The following is a 21,416-nucleotide window of genomic DNA, read 5'->3' on the forward strand; positions in this document are numbered from 1 at the left end:
TCTTGATACTTCCTGGATCATTTAATATTCTGCCCAAAGTATCCTTAAGTATTGCCACCCGTGGCTTGAATTTGTTTTTCAGCTCCTTCAGCTTATGCAACGCTGAGCGAGTTCAGCCCTTTCGATTTTCTGACTCCAGCTCTCTGCACATTTCATTATAGTAGGCAAAAAAAATACACAGGCCAAAAATTAAAAGCAACAATATTCCAACTATAGGTTCTAACAGTGGCAGAAACCAAGGAAGATAGTTCTTAAAATAAAAGGCTTATTGGCTGGCTTTTTGCCCATTATAGCATAAGGGTTAGGAACCACAGGATGCAGAGGCACAACTATGTCATTCATTGCTTTCAAGTCCTGGACCAACTTCCACTTTCCATTGTTTTACAGCCAGGAAGTCCATGTGCAAGGGAGAAGGAGAGTAAAGAACTACTTACAAGGTTTTCCATTAATTCGAACAACTAAGGAATAGTGGGAAAAGAGTGGACCTGAGAAGGCTTGTAGGACCGAATAAGAGGCTAATGTGTACAAGAGAAAACAGACCTACGCCGTGGAGGACTTGAGTGTCCTCCTTTGTTGCCAACTGGGAGCCGGGCCCTCGTTAGTCCTCTGTGGTCCAGCTTTTGGATGCATAGCAAGTGATTGAAAAGACCATGGTCTGGATCAGGCATACCTTCGTCTTTAAACAGACATTACTCTTTAGCACTTAAGAGAAGTTCTTGATAGCAGATTTCTCAAGTAAAAGGAAATCCATCCAGTAAAGATTTTTGTCTGGATGTTGAGATGCTATCCATATTGAAGACTGTAATCTTCCGCAGTATGTATTTTGGGTCTTCATCACTTTCATCAAGCAAGGCTGTGTCATCTCCATAAGGCAGGTTGTTGATGAGTCTTTCTCCAACACTGATGCCACATTCTTTGTCTTGTAGTCCAGCTTCTTGAACGATATGCTCAGCATACAGATTGAATAGGTATGGAGAAAGGGTACAACCCTGATGTACATCTTTCTTGACTTTAAACCATACAATGTTTCCTTGTTCTGTTTGGACAACTGTTACTTGGTGTATGTAGAGATTTTACATGAGCTGAATTAAGTGTTCTGAGATTCCCATTGTTTTCAGTGTTACCTATAATTTGTTAGGATTTACACAGTAAAATGCCTTTGCATAACTAGTAAAACACAACCATCTTTCTTATATTCTCTTGCATATTTTTGGCAGTTCTCTGTCAATATACTGTTCCAGTTTTTTAATAATCTTCAGCATAATTTCACTTGTATGTGATACTGATAATTTTTTATAATTTCCCCATTCTGTTGGATCTCCTTTTGGGGGGAATTTCCTTTATTGAGGGGATTCAGAACAAATATGGATCTCTTCCTGTCATTTGGCCTTCCAGATTTCTTGACATGGGAGAGTGAACATGTCCAGGGCTGCATCTCTTTGTTGAGATGTGTCAATTGGTATTCCACTAATTCCTGAGGCCTTATTTTTAGCCAATGCCTTCAGTGCAGTTTGAATGTCTTCCTTCATTACCATTGAATCTTGATTATATGCAACTTCCTGAAATGTTTCATTGTCACCAGAATCTTTTTGGTAAAGTGACTCTGTGCATTCTTTCCATCTTGTATGTTTCATCCACCATTCAGCAGGGAGTTTTGGTGACCTAGTAGTAAGGCCTCAGATTGAACCTGCACCTGAGTGAGTCAATGATGTCCTGTTTCGTAGTTAGCACCTGGCCCAGTTCTGACTGCAGCTGTCTAACCGCTCCAGTCATCTTTCCACAGGTGGCATGAATCTGACTCATACACAGGCCATCAGATGAGGTCCATGTGTGAAGTTACCTTTTGTGGTTTTTAAAAAAGGTATTTGGGGTGGGGGGAAGGTATTTGTGATGAATAAATTATTGAACATAAAAAATATAATATTCAGGGGAGCTCTGGTGGCCTAGTGGCAAGAAGCTGCAACTACAGTCCCAGAGGCACATGGTTCAAATCCACCAGATGCTCTGCCAGGGAAGGAGGGACAATCTTCTTCTGTACCAGTCAGATCCGATTTGACAGTACACTCACACAAAAATTTTAATAAATAAATAAATAGATAGATAAATAATATTCATTCAGTCTCCAGCCTCTTTTCTGTCACCAAATCCATATTTTCTGATTACCATTCCTTCATTGTTTGCAACTTTTGTATTTCAGTCACCAGTTAATAATGCATCTTGCTTGCATGTTTGATCAATTTCAGACTGCACATTTTGGTAGAAATCCTCAGTTTCTCCTCAAATTGAGGCTGAAGAAAGCGAAAAGTCCACAAGAACCAAAATATGACCTTGAGTCTATCTCATGTGAATTTAAAAATCATCTTGGTGAGCTCTGGTGGCCTAGTGGCAAGAAGCTGCACTGCAATCCCAGAGGTACAGGGTTTGAATCCACCAGATGCTCTGAAGAAGGAGGGACAATCTCCTCCTGTGCCAGTCAGATCTGATTTGACGGTACACACACATGCACACAATTTTTTTTAAAAAATCGTCTTAAGGATAGGTTTGAGGCATTGAACTATGGTCAAAGACCAGACAAATTGTGGGATGACATCAAGAATATCATCCATAAAGAGAGCAGAAGGTTACTACAAAGAGGATAAAGAAAAAATGAAAATGGATGTCAGAAGAGATTCAGAAAATTGCACTAGAGCATTGAGAAGCCAAAACAAAGGCAAGAGATGGCAACAGAAACTTTCAAATGGCAGTTAGAAAAGACAAAGCCAGGGATTGTAATGAAATGTGCACAGAGCTGGAGTTGGAAAATAAAAAGGTAAAAACTTACTTGCCATTTCTCAGTCTGAAAGAACTGAAAAACAAATTCAAGCTTCAAGTTACAACACTGAGAGATGCCATGGGCAAAATCTTGAATGACTCAGGAAACATCAAAAGACAATGGAAGGAATACATAGTGTCACTTTACTAAAAGATCAGTTACTTGACTGGAAGAGATCCATATTTGTTCCCGTTCCTAAGAAAGGTACTCTGCCAATGTGGGAGTTATTAAATAGTATAATTAATAGCTCATGCAAACAAACTGAAGATGATTTAAAAAATGGCTAGAACACTGCCTTGACAGAGAACTGTCAGAAGTTCAACTTGGGTTTAGAAGAAGCCTTGGCACTAGGAATATCATTGCTGTTGTCAGATGGATCCTTGGATCCTGGGTGAAAGTAGAGAATCATATCTATTTGTGTTTTTTGACTATTTAAAGGTATTTGTGTGTTGTGTATTTTAGAGTTGGAACCAACCTATAGCTGACCCTCTGGCAGATTTTCAGAGGCAGTTAATCACATGGGAGGAGATTGCCCATCTTTCTTCCATGGAGCAGCTGGTGGATTTAAATGTGTGCCTTTGAGATTGCAGCACAGCTTCTTGCCACTAGGTCACCAGAGCTAATAATAAACTATGGGTAGCATTGGGAAGAATGGGAATTCCAGAATATTTAATTATGCTCATGAAAAACCTATACATTAGATCAGACAGACCACACTGCATGGTTTAAAATTAAGAAAAGTGTGTGTCAGGGCTGTATCCTTTCTCCATACCAATTCAGTCTGTATGGTGAACACAGATCATTTGGGAAGCTGGACTCTGAAGAATAAAATCAGGATTGGAAGAAGGCTGATCAGCAACCTGCATTGTACAGGTAACATGACTTTGTTTACTGAAAGGAAGACTTGAAGTGCTTGCTGCAGAAGATCATCTAAGACTACAGCTTTCAATATTAACTACATCCCAACATCAAGAAAACAATTTCTCACCACAGATCAGTAGGCAACATCATGATAGAGAAAAGATTGAAACTGTCAATGATTTCGTTTTACCTGGATCCTCAGTCAACACCTTTGGTACCAGCACTCAAGACCTAGGGACATTTTGTACAGGGAAAGTTTGCAGTCAGGGACCTGTCTAAAGTGCTGAACATTAAAGTGCCTTATTCAGGCCATGATCTTTTCAGTCATTTGCTTTGTATCTGAGTTAGATAATGAATAAAGATGACAGAAGAACTTAAGCCTTTGAGCTGTGGTGTTGGAAAAGAGCACTGAATATTCCATACATAGATGGCCAAAAGACCAAACATATATATTTTGGAGAAAGTGCAGCCAGAATGATCCTTGGAGACAGAGATAACAAAGCTTCATTTCACATACTTTCGGCATGTTGTTAGGACAGACTACTCCTTGGAGAACGACATGCTTGGAAAGGCAGAAGGCTGGCAAAAGAGAGGAAGACCCTTGGCGAGATGGGTTGACACAGTGACTGCTGCAGTGGGCTCAAGTGCGTCAGATGATGAGGATGGTGCAGGAGAGGACAGGGTTCAGGTCAAATGCCCATACAGTTGTTAGGGGACATGTTCAACTTCTAGGTACTGACCAATAAATGGGGAGAAATGTTGCTGCCGTCACAAAGGCACTTGGTTCGAATAGGTAGTCTCTGTGGTCCATTGTCTGACAGCGCCCCAAAGGGTATGGTAACAGCAACAGCTGTGGGTCAGTATTCTCCCCACAGAATCTTGCAGTATTGCCGTTGAAGGCTTGAGAAAGTTTTCCCCTTTTGGTTTTGGGTACAGCACCTCACACAATTGAGTACAGCCCTTTGCTTTGTGTTCTGGAGCTGCCCTTTAAAATCTGTCTCCTCTTGAGCCTTTCTGCTGCTGTATTACTGGATGCATTTAAATATGGCATGAGAGAGCATCAGTGTTTTACCTTGTCTTTACAGTCCAACCACACTGCTACAAACGCCAGCCTTAACCCCTTCTTGACTCTCAAACTGCAGTTAGCCCATCCTGCCTTTCAAGCCTCCCCCATCCCACCCTCCCCCGCCTTCCCATGACTCCCCTCCCTCCACCCCCTCTTCTCCGGCCCCCTCATTTTCATGCCATCTCTGACTGCTGTTTCCCTCACAGGACTTCTCCCTGGACTGGTGCAAGCAGCCAGACGTGGGCCTCCCCAGGCCCGACCTGGTTTTGTTCCTGCAACTACAGCTGGCAGATGCTGCCCGGCGAGGGGGATTTGGGCAGGAGCGTTATGAAGACTCGGCCTTCCAGGAGCGCGCTCTGCACTGCTTCCAGCAGCTGATGCAGGACCCGAGCCTGGATTGGAAGGTGAGGCTGCAATTGGGCCTGGCCTCCTTTGCCACCCGGCCCCACCCAGGCAGCAGTCTCCAGCTGCTCTTGGACACCCTGTGGTACCGCCATCCTATAAGTACTTGGGTGAATGTGGTGCCTGAGAGGCTGCTGGCTTGCTTGCAGGCCTGCAGATCAGCCCCAGTCCATCGTTTACCCTCTTCTATCCTTGGCTTGGCCGTTGTGGGTTGAGTCACAAAGCTGCCTTGTCTTTCTGTAGTTGGTCTCCTCAAACAGCCACCCCTGTGACCTGGGCTCCGAGTGGGACTGACTGGCAGGGTCCAGGACCAGTCCACCAGCACTCCACCTCCAGGGTTTCCCCTGCCCGGGCAGTCCCTGGTGGAAGCTGGATGTCTTGGTGGGAGGGGATTCTTTGGGAGGGGTCCCAAAGGGGGACTGTGGGCCTGTAGCACTAATTAGTTCTCTATCTCCACTGCCTGGTGGATCAGACAGTGGACGCTTCCAGGAGCGTGGAGGATGTGCACAAGGAGATCTGGGCCTTGTCTGAGGATGCCATCCAGGCTGCTGCGCACAGGCCGCTAGGCCAGCTGTGGACATAGACGCCTATGGAGGGGAGCCCCCTGCATATATTGACAGCATCACATGAGCCTAGCTGTGGCCGATGGGACCAGGGTGTCTGCCTGTCAGCAGGACAAGGACTTGGGTGAGCCCTGCCCCCCAGTGCTCCGCCCATTTTCTAAGGATGCAAATAAAGGTCATGCATGTGTCCATGTTCAGCAGTAACCTGGTGGGAGCTGCTTCCCCTGCCCAACTATGGGCAGCAATGCTCAGCTGACTGATGGCCTTTGTGGCAGGTGCATTCCCTAGACCCCCAGCCTGGGTAAGCAAGACCAGAGCCTGTTCTCGTCCTGTGAGTCTGGCTGGGCTTTGTGCACCCTGTCACCATGCTGTTAACTCATGTTCTCGTACTCAGCCTGACCTTCAGGTTCCTGCCTGAGCACGGGGATAGCACAGCTCCCAATTGAGGGGAGGGACACTCTTCTGAGGGGAAGACGCTGTCCTGACCAAGGGTTGGGGGGGACACCGTCCTGAGGGGAGGGGACAGTCCTGAGTAAAGAGGATGCTGTCCTGAGAGGAGGGACAGTCTTGAGTGAGGTGTGGGCACTATCCTTGGGTATAAAATGGCCCTCAGGAAGCACTTCTGTGTAGGGGCTTCTGGCCCTGCCTTCCTGGGGGGTGTGGTCACATCATCCAGGCTGAAGATGAGCAGAGGAAGACAAGGAGTGTAGGCTGGAAGCCTATCTGCAGCACACCCCTCTGATAAGCTGAGACCATACCCTACTGAGACACCTAAACATGGCCCTGCTGCACCTGGCCACAGACTAAAGGCAATCCACTCGCCCTGGCCCAAAGGTCACCTCACCTAGGAGGCACAGGTAGGAGGTGGTGGAGGGTACCCTGGTGAGCCCTCTTATATCACGGAGAGCGAAGACCACCCAGATTGTGGGGACAAGGCCTTAGTAGGAGGACGGATGGAAGAAGGGCTGGGGAAGAGTTGACATATGGCTACGCATGCAGCTTGAGGACCCGACCTCCTGAAGCCAGCAGCCCACCAGCCAATGTCCACATCCCAAGACTGGCTGCTCCGGAACTTCAGTGATAGGCTTGTGAATACCCTAAACATTCTTTAAATCATACAAACATTGTGAGGTGTTTATACATTGAATTACAATGTTATTACTTCAGTAAATGTGTGGAAGCTGCCTCTGACATTTTAAAGCTTTTGTAAACTATTCTCAAAAATTATACTGATTCACAAAACAACTATGAAGTATCATCTCACCCCAGTCAGAATAGCAAAATTTAACAACAGCAAGCAACAAATGCTGGCAAGGTTGTAGAGAAACTAGAAACCTTATTCACTGTTGCTGGAAGTGTACGATGGTGTAACCACTATGGAACATGGTGTGGCACTTTCTCAAAAAGTTACAAATAGAGATACCATTTGACCCAGCAGTTCCATTACTGGGAATATACCCTAAAGAGACCATAACCGACATCCAAGCAGATATATGCACACCCATGTTTATCGGGCTTTGTTCAAAATAGCAAGGAGTTGGAAACAACCCAAGTGCCCATCAACAAACAAATGGATAGAGAAGCTGTGGTATAGTCACAATGGAATACTATGCTGCATTGAAAAACAAGGAACTCATGCAATATTATTCAAAATGGTTGACCCTGGAGGACATTATTGCTGAGTGAAGTATCCCAGTCACAGAGGGACAAATACTGTGGTGCCACTGTTGTAGAATGGGACTGACATCAGGGTTAGGGTAAGACTGAGAAAAACTGAATAAATTATGTATACTGCATTGAAACAGATGAGAGAAAAATTTAAAAGCGGTATATGATAGATGATATTATATCACAAGAGTCCAGAAGTAAAGTTGCATAGTGGAGTGTACTCGGGCCGGTGGGAGGGGTACAGGGGAACTGTATCCCAAAGAGAGAATTTTACTTTTCAAAGAGAGGAGCAAACGGGGGGGAGGGTTGGGCAGGGAGAAAAGTGCAACAAAGAATGAATGGAAATCCAGAATCTCTGTAAATGTTCATTAAAATTAAATTTTTTTTAAAAAGGAAAAAAAAATTATACTGATGCAGGTTCACAAATACCACAGCACTGTGGCTTTAAAACCTAAGCTTCAGTGAAGAGGACCTTGCAGGGGGGCTCTCCCAAGTGCAGCCAGGGCTTCCTAAGGCATGTGCTGGGTGCAAAGGCCCAGTCATGTCTTCTACACATAGCACATGACCTATCACCAGCCATGCGTCCCTCCTCACATATACCACATAGCAAGTGGCCCCGTACCATACCCGGCTCCATGTGTCTGCCCACTGCTCTTCCAAGAACTTTCCCTTGCCACCACCAGCTTAGGAAACATCCAGTCTCATTTTTAAAATCATACCCAACTATATGTGAAGAAGAACAAGACACAATTGATTTTCTACTCAAAACTGTTATTTGCCATTAAGAATTGCAACCTACACTACTAAGAATGAACCACATTGTTCTCGGTAAGCCCTGTCCATAAAAAGTTCCAGCACTGCAGGCCAGGGCCTGCAGTCAGGCTCCCCCGGCTGTCCAGGTGCTGTGCTGTACTGGGCCCTCCTGCTGTGAGAGTTCCTGTCTGCCCCTGCAGGTATGGACCCTTCTCAGAGCATGACAGTGAAGGGATGAAGACCTCTCCATCCTTCCAGCCATGATGTCAATGATCAGTGGGAGGGGTGGACATGGTTGCCACCTGCAACCACCAACAGAGCACCCCTATGGCTGGCCCCTCAAGCAGTAGCAGCAGATCCCACCAGCCATGATTTTCTTCTGGGGAGGGCCGCCCTCCACATCAGTTCAAGAGCACACATTTGGGGAGAGCCACAGGGTACAGGCAGGCAGAAGAGGTCCACTGCGGCGGAGCCAGATAAAGGCCGCATTATGTGGGGTCAGCGAGAGGGAGGCATAGGGTGTTGGAGGGGGGCTGCTGCCATGTGCCTGTTCATCTGGAACACTTGGGGGGGGGGAGGGCTGTTTGACCTCCTGACACTAAAATGGCCACCTGTACCTGTAGGGACCCGAGAGGACAAGGAACAAGGGTGGCTTTCTCCTGGCCTGGAATGTAGTCCCCTCCCCAGCTGGCCCTGCATCATCAAGGGGAACCCCTGGCCTTGGTCCTGGAGGCTAGTAGAGGCAGCATCCTCCTGGTTTGGTCCCAGGTGGACGTTGGTCACTGTTGACCACACACCCACCCCCTTGCCTCAATTGCTGTTGACACCTCACTGAGGTAGTCCCAACCCTCAGGGGCATCCTGAAGCAGCATCCAGCTGCCCATGCCCACCTGCAGGTCCAGCATGCTGGCTTGGGACATGCCCAACACAAATCTGTGTGTGAAGTTAACTTCAAATGGGATTTAATTCCAAATTGGCCAGACCGACCCTCCAGGTCCAGGACGAAGCGGAAGAAAGCCAGTGCAGGAATGCAGGGCTGGCAGTGTTGGGTGGAAGAAGCTTCCAGAAGCATAATGACTTTGCTTGGCCTCCACCCAGGAGTGGAACTGGCCCCTGAGGCCCTGGATGAGCAGCCTGACTCCTAGTGCCAAGGCCCTGGCCGTGCCGTGTGGATGCTCTGGCGAGGCCTGGCTGTACCTTCAAAGGGCAGGACGACTGGAATGGAGGAAACATGGCTGCCAGGCGCCCGAGAGCCAGTAGAGATGTCCCTGACCCTGAGTCCTCAAAGGGACAAGATTTCAAAGTCTTCATCTTCTGAGTCAAAGAACCTTTCCAGCCGCTCAACATCAGAAGAATCTAGAAGAGACAGAAGAGTGAGCAGTTCAGCAGGAGCTCTGCTATGGGAGGCGCAGGGCTTGAGTGGTGTGGATATGAGGACAGGCTGGACGACTGGTGGCACACAAAATGATGACACATCTGCATTGATGTGCAGCCTAGCCCCAACCATAGGACCTTCTGGGAGGGCCTCCCAGTTGGGCTGGATGTGCTCCACAGGTGGCCACCACAGGTGCCTGATTGGAGGCTCAGGTAGGAGGACCAAGAGACGCACTCACACAAGGTGATGGAAACCAAGAGGGGACCAGCCACAGTGTCATGCTTACCTAGGGATGCCCAGAGGCAGAGACCCAGTGTGGATAGGGATCCTGAACAAGGCAGCACACTCACCCAAGGACAGGTTCAGGACGTCAGGGCAGGCCAGGTGGGATGGTTGCTGCTCCACCAGCTCAAACATGGGCAGGGCACCCGTAAGCATGGACAGCTGTGGAGAAGACCACAGAGCCATCTCTCAGCTCTGGATTGCACTCCCAGGAGGACAGGGGGAGGGGAAAACTCAAATGGGGCCTGGTCACCACAACCTTGGGGTTACAGGGAGATAGTGAACAGACCCACTTAAGGGACAAGTAGGCAAGGAGGCCTGGGCTGGCCTTCCCAACCTGCAAAGGGCAAACATGAACCTTTCTGACTTGCTGGCACCAGCTGTTGAAGTCTTCCTCAGTCTTGCAGAAGAAACCCTGTAGGAAAGAGGCCGCAGCTGGTTGGTTGTGTGCTGTCAGGACTGTCATGGCACTGTCCAGGATCACAGACAGCTGGACACTCACTCTCTACCCGCTGCCAGACCTTGTGGAGGCGGCAGCTAGCATTCCAGCTGGGATTTCAGGACTCAAAGGAGCCTGGGCTCACATCCTGTGGAGGGAGGTTGCTGGGACAATCCAAGACTCACTCACAACTCCCTAGCACAGGCCTACCACGGCAATGGACGGCCTACCACAGCAATGGACGGGTCCAGCTCAGCGATGTTCATGCGGCAGGGCGGGTGCTGACAATGGAAGCTCTCGTCGGGGATGCAGCAGGTGCTTGTCAGCTCCACCGCGGGTTGTGTGGTGTGTGGGTCCAGGTAAATTAGCTCATCACCTGCACACGTCGGAACACCAGCGGGCAGGGATGAGGCCATGTGGTCAGCAGGGGTGCCCTCGGGGGGAGCAGACTCCTTTCTTTTCCCATTCCGAGCACAGCAGACCATGTAGATAAAGGGCTGCTAAGAACCCCCCCGGAGGCCACTTGGCCTGGACAGGGGTCCCAAGCAGTGCGCTTACCAACGTAGCCGATGAAATAGTGGGCACTATTTGGCTTCCCTCCAATCACACCCAGGGACTGGGGCATCTGGAAGCAATGCTGTGGGGATATGGGGACCTGAGCATTCTGCTCCCCAGTGGTCCTGCCCACCCCACCTTGATAGGGAGGAGGGTGACCCAGAACTCAGGAGGATCAGGAGCCTGGACATGACCAGGGGTAGCTTTGGGAGAAGAGGATAGGGACAAGGTGGAGGCAGACCATCAAGGCCCTCAAGAGCTGAGGAGGACCTGACAAACATGGGTCCAGGCCACTTGAGCTCTACAGAGACCATGGAGGGACAAGGGTACAACACTGAGAGGGCAGAACCTTGAGTGTCTCCACATAGGCCTCATTGATGTCGGTGAGCCCTAGACGCAGTGGGATGAGCAGCACCAGAGGTCTCCATGGCAATGGCTGGCCACTGGCCGTGGCTGACATAGGCAGCCCATTGCAGTGTGGACCAGCCTCGGTGGGGCAGGCTGCAGCCCCTGTATAGGGGGGGCTCCTGCACAGCCGACCTGTGGGGAGAGGTGTCCTGTCAGGAGGAACCCACAGCTGTCTTGTGACATGCAAGGGCAGAGGCCTGTAAGCCTGGACAGGTCTGCCTAGCCCTCCTGATGGGAAGGACTGCAGAAGATCATAATGCTTATTTGTGGCACATGGGCAGCAGTGGGGAAAGGCAGATGAGAGCTGTGGCCCAGCTGCCCAGCCCCACAGGTGTCCAGCCCCATCTGAGCACAACATGTGTCTTCTAGCAGGAATTGTGAACAGTCCTCTAGTGGAACAATCATCAAGGGTTAGCAGGGTCCAGCAGGTGCCCATATGTGCCAGTGCTGAGCCCAACACAGTGGCCGTACCACTCTCGAGTTTCCACCAAGAGCAACTCTTCAATTTCGAAGCCCACTTCTCCTTCCTGGCCTCCCTGGGGCTCCCACCTGGTGGACCAGTGGCAACCACATGGCTGTAGTGGTGATTCACCCAGGAGCAGCACAGCGGTACCAATGAAGTCCACAATGACAGCGTAGGAAGTGATAAGGGACATGATGTGGACAGTGTCCAGTGCACGCTCTAACCACTGCTCAGCCCCTCTGAACATCCACGCCTCTCCAGTGGAGTGGGAGCCTGTCAGCACAGGCCAGCAGATGCATGGCTGACCCATCCAGACCATCTGCTGTCCCTAGAAAGGAGAGTGTCCCTAGGAACATTCTAGCATCCTTGTGCTCCTTCCGATTTCTGATGGACCCAGCAGACCCGCACTCCTCTTTGTCACATTTTCACTTAGAGCTGTCCATCTTTGCATTTCTCAGCACCACTGAGGTCATAGGTCACCAGAAGGTAGGCTGACTCGACAGCCACAGCATCCACAGGGCAACCCAGGGGACACCATACCCATGGATAGTGCACCTGGTGAACCAGGGCTACCCAGCATACAAGCCAGCAATTCTGTTCCCCGTAAGATGCAGAGCCCTGATAGGCAGAGAACCATGGACACCAGGTCCCTACATCAGCCTGGCAGTGTAAAGTAGGCCCCACGTCCACCTGGTGTCTCTGGGCTCAAGTGGCACAACCCACTATCTCTGCAGGATCTATCTGCTACTTACGGATCTCCTCCATAACCACCGTGTTGTCCATCGCTATGTGGACGGCGAGGGAGCTCCAGGTATCAAACACAGCCAGTTTCCTACATGAAGTGAGACACACTGATGAGCCTCCCATAGCCAGCAGGTACTGGGATGTGACAGCCTGGCTAGGCCGCCTGTGGTGGACAGCTTGTGTAGGCTGGAGAGGGCATATGATGTGGACGTGATAGTGCCCCAGAGGGATGGCAGGGGGCTAACCCAGGTCACCTAAGCTGGGCAGTCAGACCCCTAGGATGTGCTGAGATGGGAGTGGGCAGGTGTGGGGCTGGTGGCCAGACGATGCGACAAACATCCAGGAAGGGCAGGTCAAGTGAGCATAGAGGGGGCACCAGGAACTGGCCTCCTGGACAAAGGGTCACAAATGACTGAAGTCTGGGAATTCGTGGGGCCATGAGGCTGGGGACAGTCAGGGAACGTCCTCACTGGATAAGGCCAGAGAGTGACCACAGCGGGTGAGCTAGTCCAGAGTCCTGATGAGCTGAGATCCTTGGGAGAAGTGTCTGGTGGGGGTGAGGGGGCAGGGCTTGGAGAGGAAGGCCATGCAGTAACCTGGATATCACTGGAGCCGTGAGAAGGAGAGGAGGGTCCCCCACCCATGGATGCATCTGGCCTCAGGCCCTGGTCTCGGAACCTGCTCCCTAATCCTGACTGCCAGCACACAGTGGTAGGAGCTCGCAGTCTTGGGCAGAGGTACACACCACCCTCCCGCACTAGCCGCACTTCCAGTGGATACCTTGCAGGGGCAGAGTCACCTACTTGAGGACCTGGGCAACGGTGTTGGGGCCATACCACTGACCGATAGACTTGCCCTCGCCAACTCCCATTTGTGCTGTGGAAACAGGTAGATGACCATCGTCTGCTGACTCCTCAGGGCTGCCCACTAGTCACCAATGCCCCACTAGCCCTCCAGGTCCCACCCAGTCCTCTCAGTGATCCCCATGTCCCACAAGGCTGTCCACCAACTCCCAGCTCTTAGTGTAGGATGGAGGGGATGAAGCACCCTACATCCTGGAGTGGGAGCCACGCATCTGCCATCTGTGAACTGTCACACTCCACTACCCTCCATGAGTGGGCAGTGATTTAGGGAGAGAGTGGACAGTAGCAACAGAGAATGGATGCGCACAGCAAGGGAGGTCTGGGTGAATGGACTGCAGTCTGGGATGGCCTCTGCCCTCGACCCCATCACACCAGGTACATCCCTGTTACCAACCAATCTGGTGGATAGAGTAGTAGCTGTCCTTCCTGTCCATGAAGGCATGGAGGACGCTGAAGTAGCTGTCTGGCTGCCTCTTACGCTGTGCCCATCTCCAGTCTACAGGATAGAGAAAGTCTAAGCCTGCACCCAAGCAGGAGTGCTCACTGGCCCAGGTCAGGCAGGGTCAGACATACAAGGACATTCTCACAGCAAGTGGCCAGCCAGCAGGCCGTGGGCTCAACAGCCTTAGCAATCACGACAGTTTATCTGTCACTGGAAATGAGCTAACCCCACTCAGAAGCCCACCCACACCCACCTGCCTGCTGAGGAGGACCTGCCTGTACCCATCCCGCCAGGCTCACCTCGGCCCAGGTGCCGGCATAGCAGGGCCTGAGCAAAGATCATCTGTCCACATCGCAGCATGCAGCCCCAGCCTGTGTCTGACGTGGGGCCCGTTCCCCCTGTGGGGACAAGACATGCTCAATCACGTGCTTGCCGAAGCCTCAAGACGTATCAGTACATAAAAGGCCTAACGGCTGGTAGATGCCCATGCCAGAACCCACCACTGCACCCAAAACATCTGTGGACTGAACACTAGCCCCATGGGCTAAAATCCACACAACACAAGGGCCAGTGACAGGCTACCACACAGCCTGGTCAGGGGTCCTCGTCCTGCTCTTCCCAGACTTAGTAGGCACCTGTGGGGGCCAGAGAAGGTGCATGCCCCCCAAACAGCTGCACCTCGCATGTGGTGACACATGGAGTCCTTACCAATGGCGGGGAAATTCTTCCTGTATGTAAACCAGAGTCTTGAGGCCACATCAGACAAGATTTCGTCCTTTTCTGGAGATTTAAAGACAGCATACACAGATGCTTGAGTTTACCCCTCATCAAGGATGTCTATCACCAGCTGTCACAGAGCATGACTGAGATTCAGGTCTGGGGAATTCCACCACTGACCCCCCGCCCACCTCCCCACAAGTCTGACGGCCCATATTACAGAAGAGTGACATGTGATTGACAGAGTGACCAACATCTTGCTTGGTCTGAGCAGTTGGCAGAGGCCCTAAGAGTTCTGATACCTGTGAAAACGCTGTATTTTCTACCCAGTATCCAAACTGGCTCTGAGGTTTCAGGAAAATCTTCAAACTCAGCAAATCTGAGCGTGTCATAAGTCAGAGTGGCTGTGGGAACCAAAGATGCACCCTTCAAATTTGAGTCCCATCCTAAGACAGTAAAGCCACTCATAAAGCCCCCCATTGAAGAAGTCTCTAGTTCCCAGCACCGACCACAAGCAGAGCCCACTCCCACATCCATGATAGATGGAGCCCAGCCACCACGCCCACCAGAGATGGAGCCCACCATCACAGATTAAGTCTACCACGGACAGAATCTACCCATATACAGAGCCCACCTACAAAGAGATGAACCCCAGCCATCAAGGACAGAGCCCAGCACAGACCCAGTTCAGTGTCTAGTCACTGACACAAGAGAAATCATGTGAACCAACCTCAGAGGAAAGAAGGGCATTCAAACCCTTGAGCACTCAATGGTTCTAAAGGTGAACTGAGTGTAGTGACCGAGTGCAGTTCTGTCCACTAGTACACTAAGAGTCAGCCGGGACAGCAGCCCCCCACATACTGAAAGCCTTGCATGCTCCCCGTACACTCCACCTGCCGCAGCTCTGAGCAGTGGTGGTGGCAGAGCACAGTGGTGGAGGCAGGGGTGCTGGCCACACAGTTCCTGGTGAGGTCACATCCCATCACTCCAGCACCTCCTGCAGTCCCCAGTAGCACCCTGTTTTACCACCACTGAAGGGTACTCTGCTTCCAGCAGTGCCAGAGGAGAAGGGCACATGATAGGGCAGGAGAGCAGGCTGAGGCAGTGAGGGGACAGAGTGAGACTGAGAGGACAGAAGGGATACAAAGGGACAGAACAGATATACAGAGAGATGGAGCAGGCCAGAGGGAGACAGAGCTAGAGGGAGGCAGGGCAAGGGGGATGGAGGGGGAAGAGTAGGACAGAAAGGGGTTGAGAGGGACAAAAAGGGACAGAGTGGGATGGAGCAAAACAGAAAGGAACAGAGAGGGACACAGGGGGCAGGACTGGGACTGTTCTGGTCATCAGGCTTACAGGCTGTCAAGTCTCAGGCCAGCTACCTGACCCAGGTGAGCCAGTCTCCTCTTCCACAGCACAGCAAGACTGGGAGGCTGCAGAGTGGCGGCAGTGGCAGCAGCAGCAGTGAGATGTGTCCCGAGGATTTGGCACAACCACACAGGTCAGCATGTGGGCTTGGTGCAAGGACACAGGGGAGGGTAGCGGGTGGGCGCAGGGTGCAGGGAGCAAGGTATGGGGCGCAGCAGAGGAGCAAGCTATAGGACTGGAAAGCATTTTTTCAGCAGAAGCACACAAATCTGGGTTCCACTCACAGGGCAGTGGTCTGGCCTCCTGGAGCTAGTGGCCATTTCCAACGCCAGCTCTAAGCCTGGCACTGAGTAGTGTCTCTTCTGTTCCTGGGAGCATACTCAGCCATGTGTACAGCACCCGAATTCAGAGGCCCAAGATTCTACCCTGGGTACTAAGTGTGCCACGTGGTCGACAGTGATGTCCATCAAGGAGCTAGGCAGGTAGTGAGGAAGGCTCACTGTGCAAGCAAGTTAACAAGCAGTGGCTGAGGGAGGGAAGCAGCGTCTGTCATCAGCAGGCTTCATGGGCCAGGGCACTGACATCAAAGGCCACAAGACCTTAAAGGCAGGTTCCAACAGGTGACCAAGGTGGTGAACCATGCTGTGACCAGGGTGCACCTGGATGAGCCCTATGCACAATATCCTTTTCTCTGGATGAAATGAGTGTGCAAAGAGCCAGCAGCAGAGCTGTGGTCATTCGACACAGGCCAGCCACACATCCCACAGTCCACTACCACCCCTACTGCTAGATTCCAACCCTCCTAACTGTGCCAAGGATGCTACCGTCCACTGCTGCCAAATCAATTCCTGCTCATGTGGACTCGGCAGGACAAATGCCAACTGTCCCTAATGTTCCCACAGAACAGCTGGTGGGCCTAAACTGCCCACCCTTTAGTTAGCAGCCAAGTACTTAACTGCTTGCCAGCAGGTCACTGAGGAGAAACACTGTCCAGTTAACGCTCCCTTCGAGCCACCACCATCCATACAACCTCCACTGGACACACTTCTCAGCTGAGTAACAGGGACAGTGAGTTCATTACAGGGAGACCAGGGCTGCTGTGCAACATGGAGTGGGGTACTAGGACAGGCAAGGTCCATCCAGTCAACCTAAGGGATGCGGTGCAGACCTCCCGCTCACACCCCTCAAACTCCAGTATCTGCACAGTGACAGGAAGCCCTTCCCCTCTAAAGGCCATTTCTGTTCCAGCACCAGGATGCCTGAGCCTGCACGTGGGTACTCTCCTCCTGCAGAGCAGCAGAAGGACCAATACACCAGAACAACAAAACGGACGAGGCGCCAGCAGGGACGAGGCGCCAGCAGGGACGGGGCTGCTCACAGCCACTTAAACTGTGCATCCAACCCACACAGGGCCACTGCTCTGCTGCCCACTCAGGCTTGTCACTCCTGTTCACAACCCCACACCTTCTCATTGCAGGACACTAGACAGTGGAAAACCAGCCCAAACTCTCAGTTCCACCCAGAAGCCCCGATGACCCCTCCAAGCTGTACCCACAATCTGGTGGCCCCTTCCTGTGCATCCTCTTATGCAGAATCATCAGCTCGACCAGAGGGTGGAAGGCCTTCCAGGCACATGGCTACACAATGGTTTGTGTCGCTCAGCAGACAGACGTGTGTCTCCCATTACGGTCTTGCTACACCACTAGCCAAGACACCCCAAGAGCTCAGGCAGGATACGCTGACCCAGATCTCTTCATGGATGGTTATCAAGAGTTCTCCAGGGGACACTACAGAGGCAAGTGCAACTGAAGTCCTACCTCCTCCAGAGCTGCACAAGCAAGATGCCTAGTTTACGGTTAGCAAAGGCTTCTGTACCCCCAGATGCTCCATCACAACGTGGTTTCAGTTCTGAACACAATACAGGATGACAGTGAAGCGACCTGTTCACCCCCGCACTTTGTTGGGCCCACAGCTCCCCTCACCCCACTCTCCTCAGCCACACCTACCCCATCCTCCCACACCCCCGCCTGCTGCACCACCCCAGCCAGCGGCAGCTCTCCACCCCACCCACACCTAGTCAGCCATACACACACAACCCGCCAGCAGCAGCTCCCCACCCACCTCTGACCCTGCACAGCACCCCACAGGCCACACCCTACCCTTCGCACCCCACTTCTTGCCAGCTACAGCTCCCTGGGCCCACCCTGCACCACAGTCCCCCCAGACAGAGCACCTTGGGCTGACCCAGCACCATACCTCACTGGCCATAGCTCCCTTCCCTGGGCCAACACTATACCGCACCTCACTGGCCAGAGCACCTCAGGTTGACAGCCCTGCTTGGGAAACCTGCTAATCACTATCACTGGAGGTGCTGGGAGCCATCAGCACTGGTGGGGCTGGGAGCCAGGGGCCCCAGTGACCACCTGGAATGGCCAGCACAAACACACAGGAGCTGGTGAGCATCTTTGATGGCAGTGCCAGGCTAGCCAGACTGTGGAGGCACCACCCCACGTTCACCTGACTCTCAGTCCTCTCCACACCTCAGCCTAGGTCTACGGTCCCTTCTGGTTCTTCTGTCATTCCTACCTTTGTGACTCCATACATCTATCTCTGCATACATCTACTTCCACTTGGCAGTCAACTGAACCCCAGGCCTCCCAAGGTGGCCACACAGCTGTCCCATGTGCATCACACCCTCAACATACGTGTTAATACCCTGCTGACAGCTCCCCTCACACCAGAGCCTCTCCTGCCTTCGCTCAGGACAGTCTGGCTTAGGCAAACCTAGGTGCCAGCTTTAACTTCTCATTCCCTTTATTTCTATATGCAAGCAATCCTACCATGAACTTCCTAACCACCTTCTCCTCCCCTTATTCGCCGCCAACCTGGGTCCCTCACTTAGTTCATAAGACAATCCTACTCTCTTCCCATGGTGACCCCACATACTTGCTGACCAGGACTGCTGCCCAGGACTCCTGTGTTCTCTTTGTCCCCTCAGCAGTGGACTCCCCACAGAGCTGTGTCTGATCAGGTTACACCTCCTCTCCAGCCTTGCAGAGGGTCATCGCTCAGAATGCATCAGCATCCTGGTCCTTGCTGTGCCTAGGCCTTGCTGCCATCAGCTCTTGCTCATTTACCCCCAACCACTGCACCTCACTTCAAGTCAGGCCATATGCCCTTTCTCTTGTAACATTCCTGCTCCCTGTCCACCATTCACCTCTCAGGACACCCTCTCGGCCTTACTGCCTGCCACAGGTTTCACATCTAGAATGCCACTGGCACCAGAGCAGGGCATTCTGGGCATCCTGTTGCCTCTCCACCTCACGGATGGTGCTCAGGTCATGGCTGGCACTCAGATGTGGTTTATGGAATCTATTTTTGTAAACATAACCACAACTTGTATTCATTACGTTAAGGAATATGGAAGCAGTAAGATCTCCAGACAGAGCCTCCTTGAGGAAGGCCTGGCCAGAAGTCATCCCTGAAAGGGTGGACAGTAGAAGGATATACAGTACACCCTAGAACCACACCAACCACAACCAAACACACTTCTAAGGAGTCACCTGACTCACACTGACTCTGAGGACTGAGAGAGATGCCCACGAGTGTCCAAAGCTGTAATCTTTAAGAAGCCAACCACATCCTTTTTCTCCTGAGGAGTAGCTGGTGGATCTGAACCACCAAGCTTTTAATCAGTGGCTGAAGGCTTTAATCATGGCACCATCAGTGTCCCTTCCAGCTCCGACAGAGATCTGCAGGTGCTTACATCCTGCATAATGATTTTTTTACATTAAGTTAATATTATTGGCATTAAATTGTACCTCTATCCTAGCTAAGCCTCTCCATGATTCTAGGTAAGGACTGTAAACAGCTGTAACTAAACCCATGCCACCCCATCTCCCATCCTCCAGGCACAAAAGCTCCTAACATATCTGATTTGAACCTCTGAGGCTCTTTCCATTCATGCAACACATGGAAGTGAGGCGCTGTCAACAACCTTTAAACGCATAGTCTTTTCCAGATCAGATTCTGGTTCATTTATGGCGTAGCTGTGAGAAAAAATGCAAAGCAAAAGTGCTACCCCAGCAGATGAGCACAACAAATTTTAGAAATCTCAATTCTGACTCCTGAAGACTTCTGAGGACTGGACAGAAGAGGCCCACGGTCCCCAGCGGCTAGACCCGATCTTCACACAACGGGAGAACGGCTTCTCCTTTTGGAGCCCTTCACGGCCTTTGGGTTGCCCCGGCGGCGGCGAGCTGAGCTGGCGTTACGGAGGCAGACTACCTCCTCTTTCTGCCAACGAGCAGCTTCGAACCACTAACTTTTTAGTTAGCCACACAGTGATTAACCCTTGCACCATCTTAAAGGATGACAAGCGAGATACGTAACAGTTCTTCTTTACCAGCCCTCAAAAGATGACAGCTCCAGGACTAGAAGGCACAAAAGGCAGAATAAATGCTCCGGGGTGAACACAAGGAAGCACTCGCGGGGCGCCTGGGCCAAAGGGGGGACCCGATCAGGAAAGAAGGCAGCGGCAGCCACCGGCCTCCCCGCCCCCGGGAGGGACGCATCCTCTGATTCTGAGTCGCAGGAAAGAAAGATGATGATGGAGGCCAGCGCGTTGGCAGAGGCGACAAGTACACACAGCCCTCAGGGCCGTGCGCTCCCGGCCTTCAGCTGACCAGAGCAGCTTGCTGAAACGTGGACACTCCATCCACGGCTGCCCTCTGGGTTCGAGGAGGACGCAAGCGCTCCAGGCGCGCGGGCTCCAACCCCCGGCAGCTTGCGGGTCTCCCGGCGCCTCCCGCCGCCGCTCCGCCGGCACCCCCGTCCCCTCCAGCCTGGAACCCGGCGAGCACCCCGATTCTAAACGCAACAACTCCCACAGCGGGGAATGGGTGCACCCCGCAGCCTGACGGCCGCTGGACCACGGCCGCTGAGCCCCGCGCGCCCAAGCCGTGGACAGCGGCCTCATCAGGCGCTCCCGAGGGCCGGGGCCGAGGCCGCGCCTGGAGGGTCCCCACAGGGAACGCTCACAACCCAGCGGCTCCGGCAGGGCAGCCCCAAGTCGTCAGCCACCGAACCGAGGCCGGGACCGAGGGAAGTGGCCACCGCCCCCAGGCCACGGCGCCAGGCTGGTCCTCACCTGCGTCCATTTTCCCCTCTCCGGCCGCCGACTGGGCCGCCGCGGCGTCGCTCCGACAGGCCCGCAGCGCGACGCGGCGACGGGGTGCGGCGTGGGCCAATCCAGACGCAGAGTCGCGGGCGACGACGCGCGTTTCCGGCCCGAGCCGGAAGCTGCCGCGGGCGCCACCATGTTGACGTACGGCGCCGGCCGCACGAGGAGGCGCGCGGTGCCCGGCCGGGCGGCGTGGGGCGCCCCGAGGGCTTCCCCCGGCCGCGGAGTACCCTGAGCCGCCTTGCAGCTGTCCGACGGGCTGCATACGTGTCCCCTTCGCTCGCAGGACCCCGACGAGCACCGGCCAGGCCGTCCGGCGCGCCAGGCGCCGCGTCGCACAACCCGGGGAGCCTGCCGACCCGGCCCCGGCGCTCCGTCCACGCGGCCATCTTGTCGTACGGACGGCCTCCGGAGCGCCCATGTCGCCGTACGGAATCGTCCCGGGCCCGCGGCAGC

At 52.5% G+C, this 21,416-nt stretch overlaps 2 protein-coding genes across 2 annotated transcripts in view; one reads left to right on the top strand and one right to left on the bottom strand.

Annotated features, from left to right (window-relative positions):
- DTYMK (deoxythymidylate kinase (thymidylate kinase)) overlaps positions 1-5,724 on the top strand; it is a 14,067-nt gene extending 8,343 nt beyond the window's left edge. The window contains exons 4-5 of the mRNA XM_006902933.1: positions 4,946-5,143; positions 5,614-5,724. Coding sequence (XP_006902995.1) covers positions 4,946-5,143; positions 5,614-5,724 — 309 coding nt within the window. The remainder of the gene's footprint in view (positions 1-4,945; positions 5,144-5,613) is intronic.
- A 3,683-nt stretch (positions 5,725-9,407) lies between these two features.
- Positions 9,408-20,937, bottom strand: ATG4B (autophagy related 4B, cysteine peptidase). Its single transcript, XM_006902921.1, has 13 exons — positions 20,928-20,937; positions 14,716-14,817; positions 14,405-14,476; positions 13,996-14,094; positions 13,649-13,750; positions 13,195-13,267; positions 12,400-12,479; positions 11,126-11,316; positions 10,780-10,858; positions 10,452-10,597; positions 10,141-10,197; positions 9,851-9,944; positions 9,408-9,481 (listed from the first exon to the last, which is right to left on the bottom strand). The coding sequence occupies exons 1-13, from the start codon at positions 20,935-20,937 to the stop codon at positions 9,408-9,410; spliced, it is 1,179 nt and encodes a 392-aa protein (XP_006902983.1).
- Between the last annotated feature and the right edge of the window lie 479 nt (positions 20,938-21,416).

Source organism: Elephantulus edwardii, unplaced genomic scaffold (assembly GCF_000299155.1).
Source record: "Elephantulus edwardii isolate Elephantulus edwardi_28Jun2011 unplaced genomic scaffold, EleEdw1.0 scaffold00472, whole genome shotgun sequence".
NCBI lineage: Eukaryota > Metazoa > Chordata > Mammalia > Macroscelidea > Macroscelididae > Elephantulus > Elephantulus edwardii.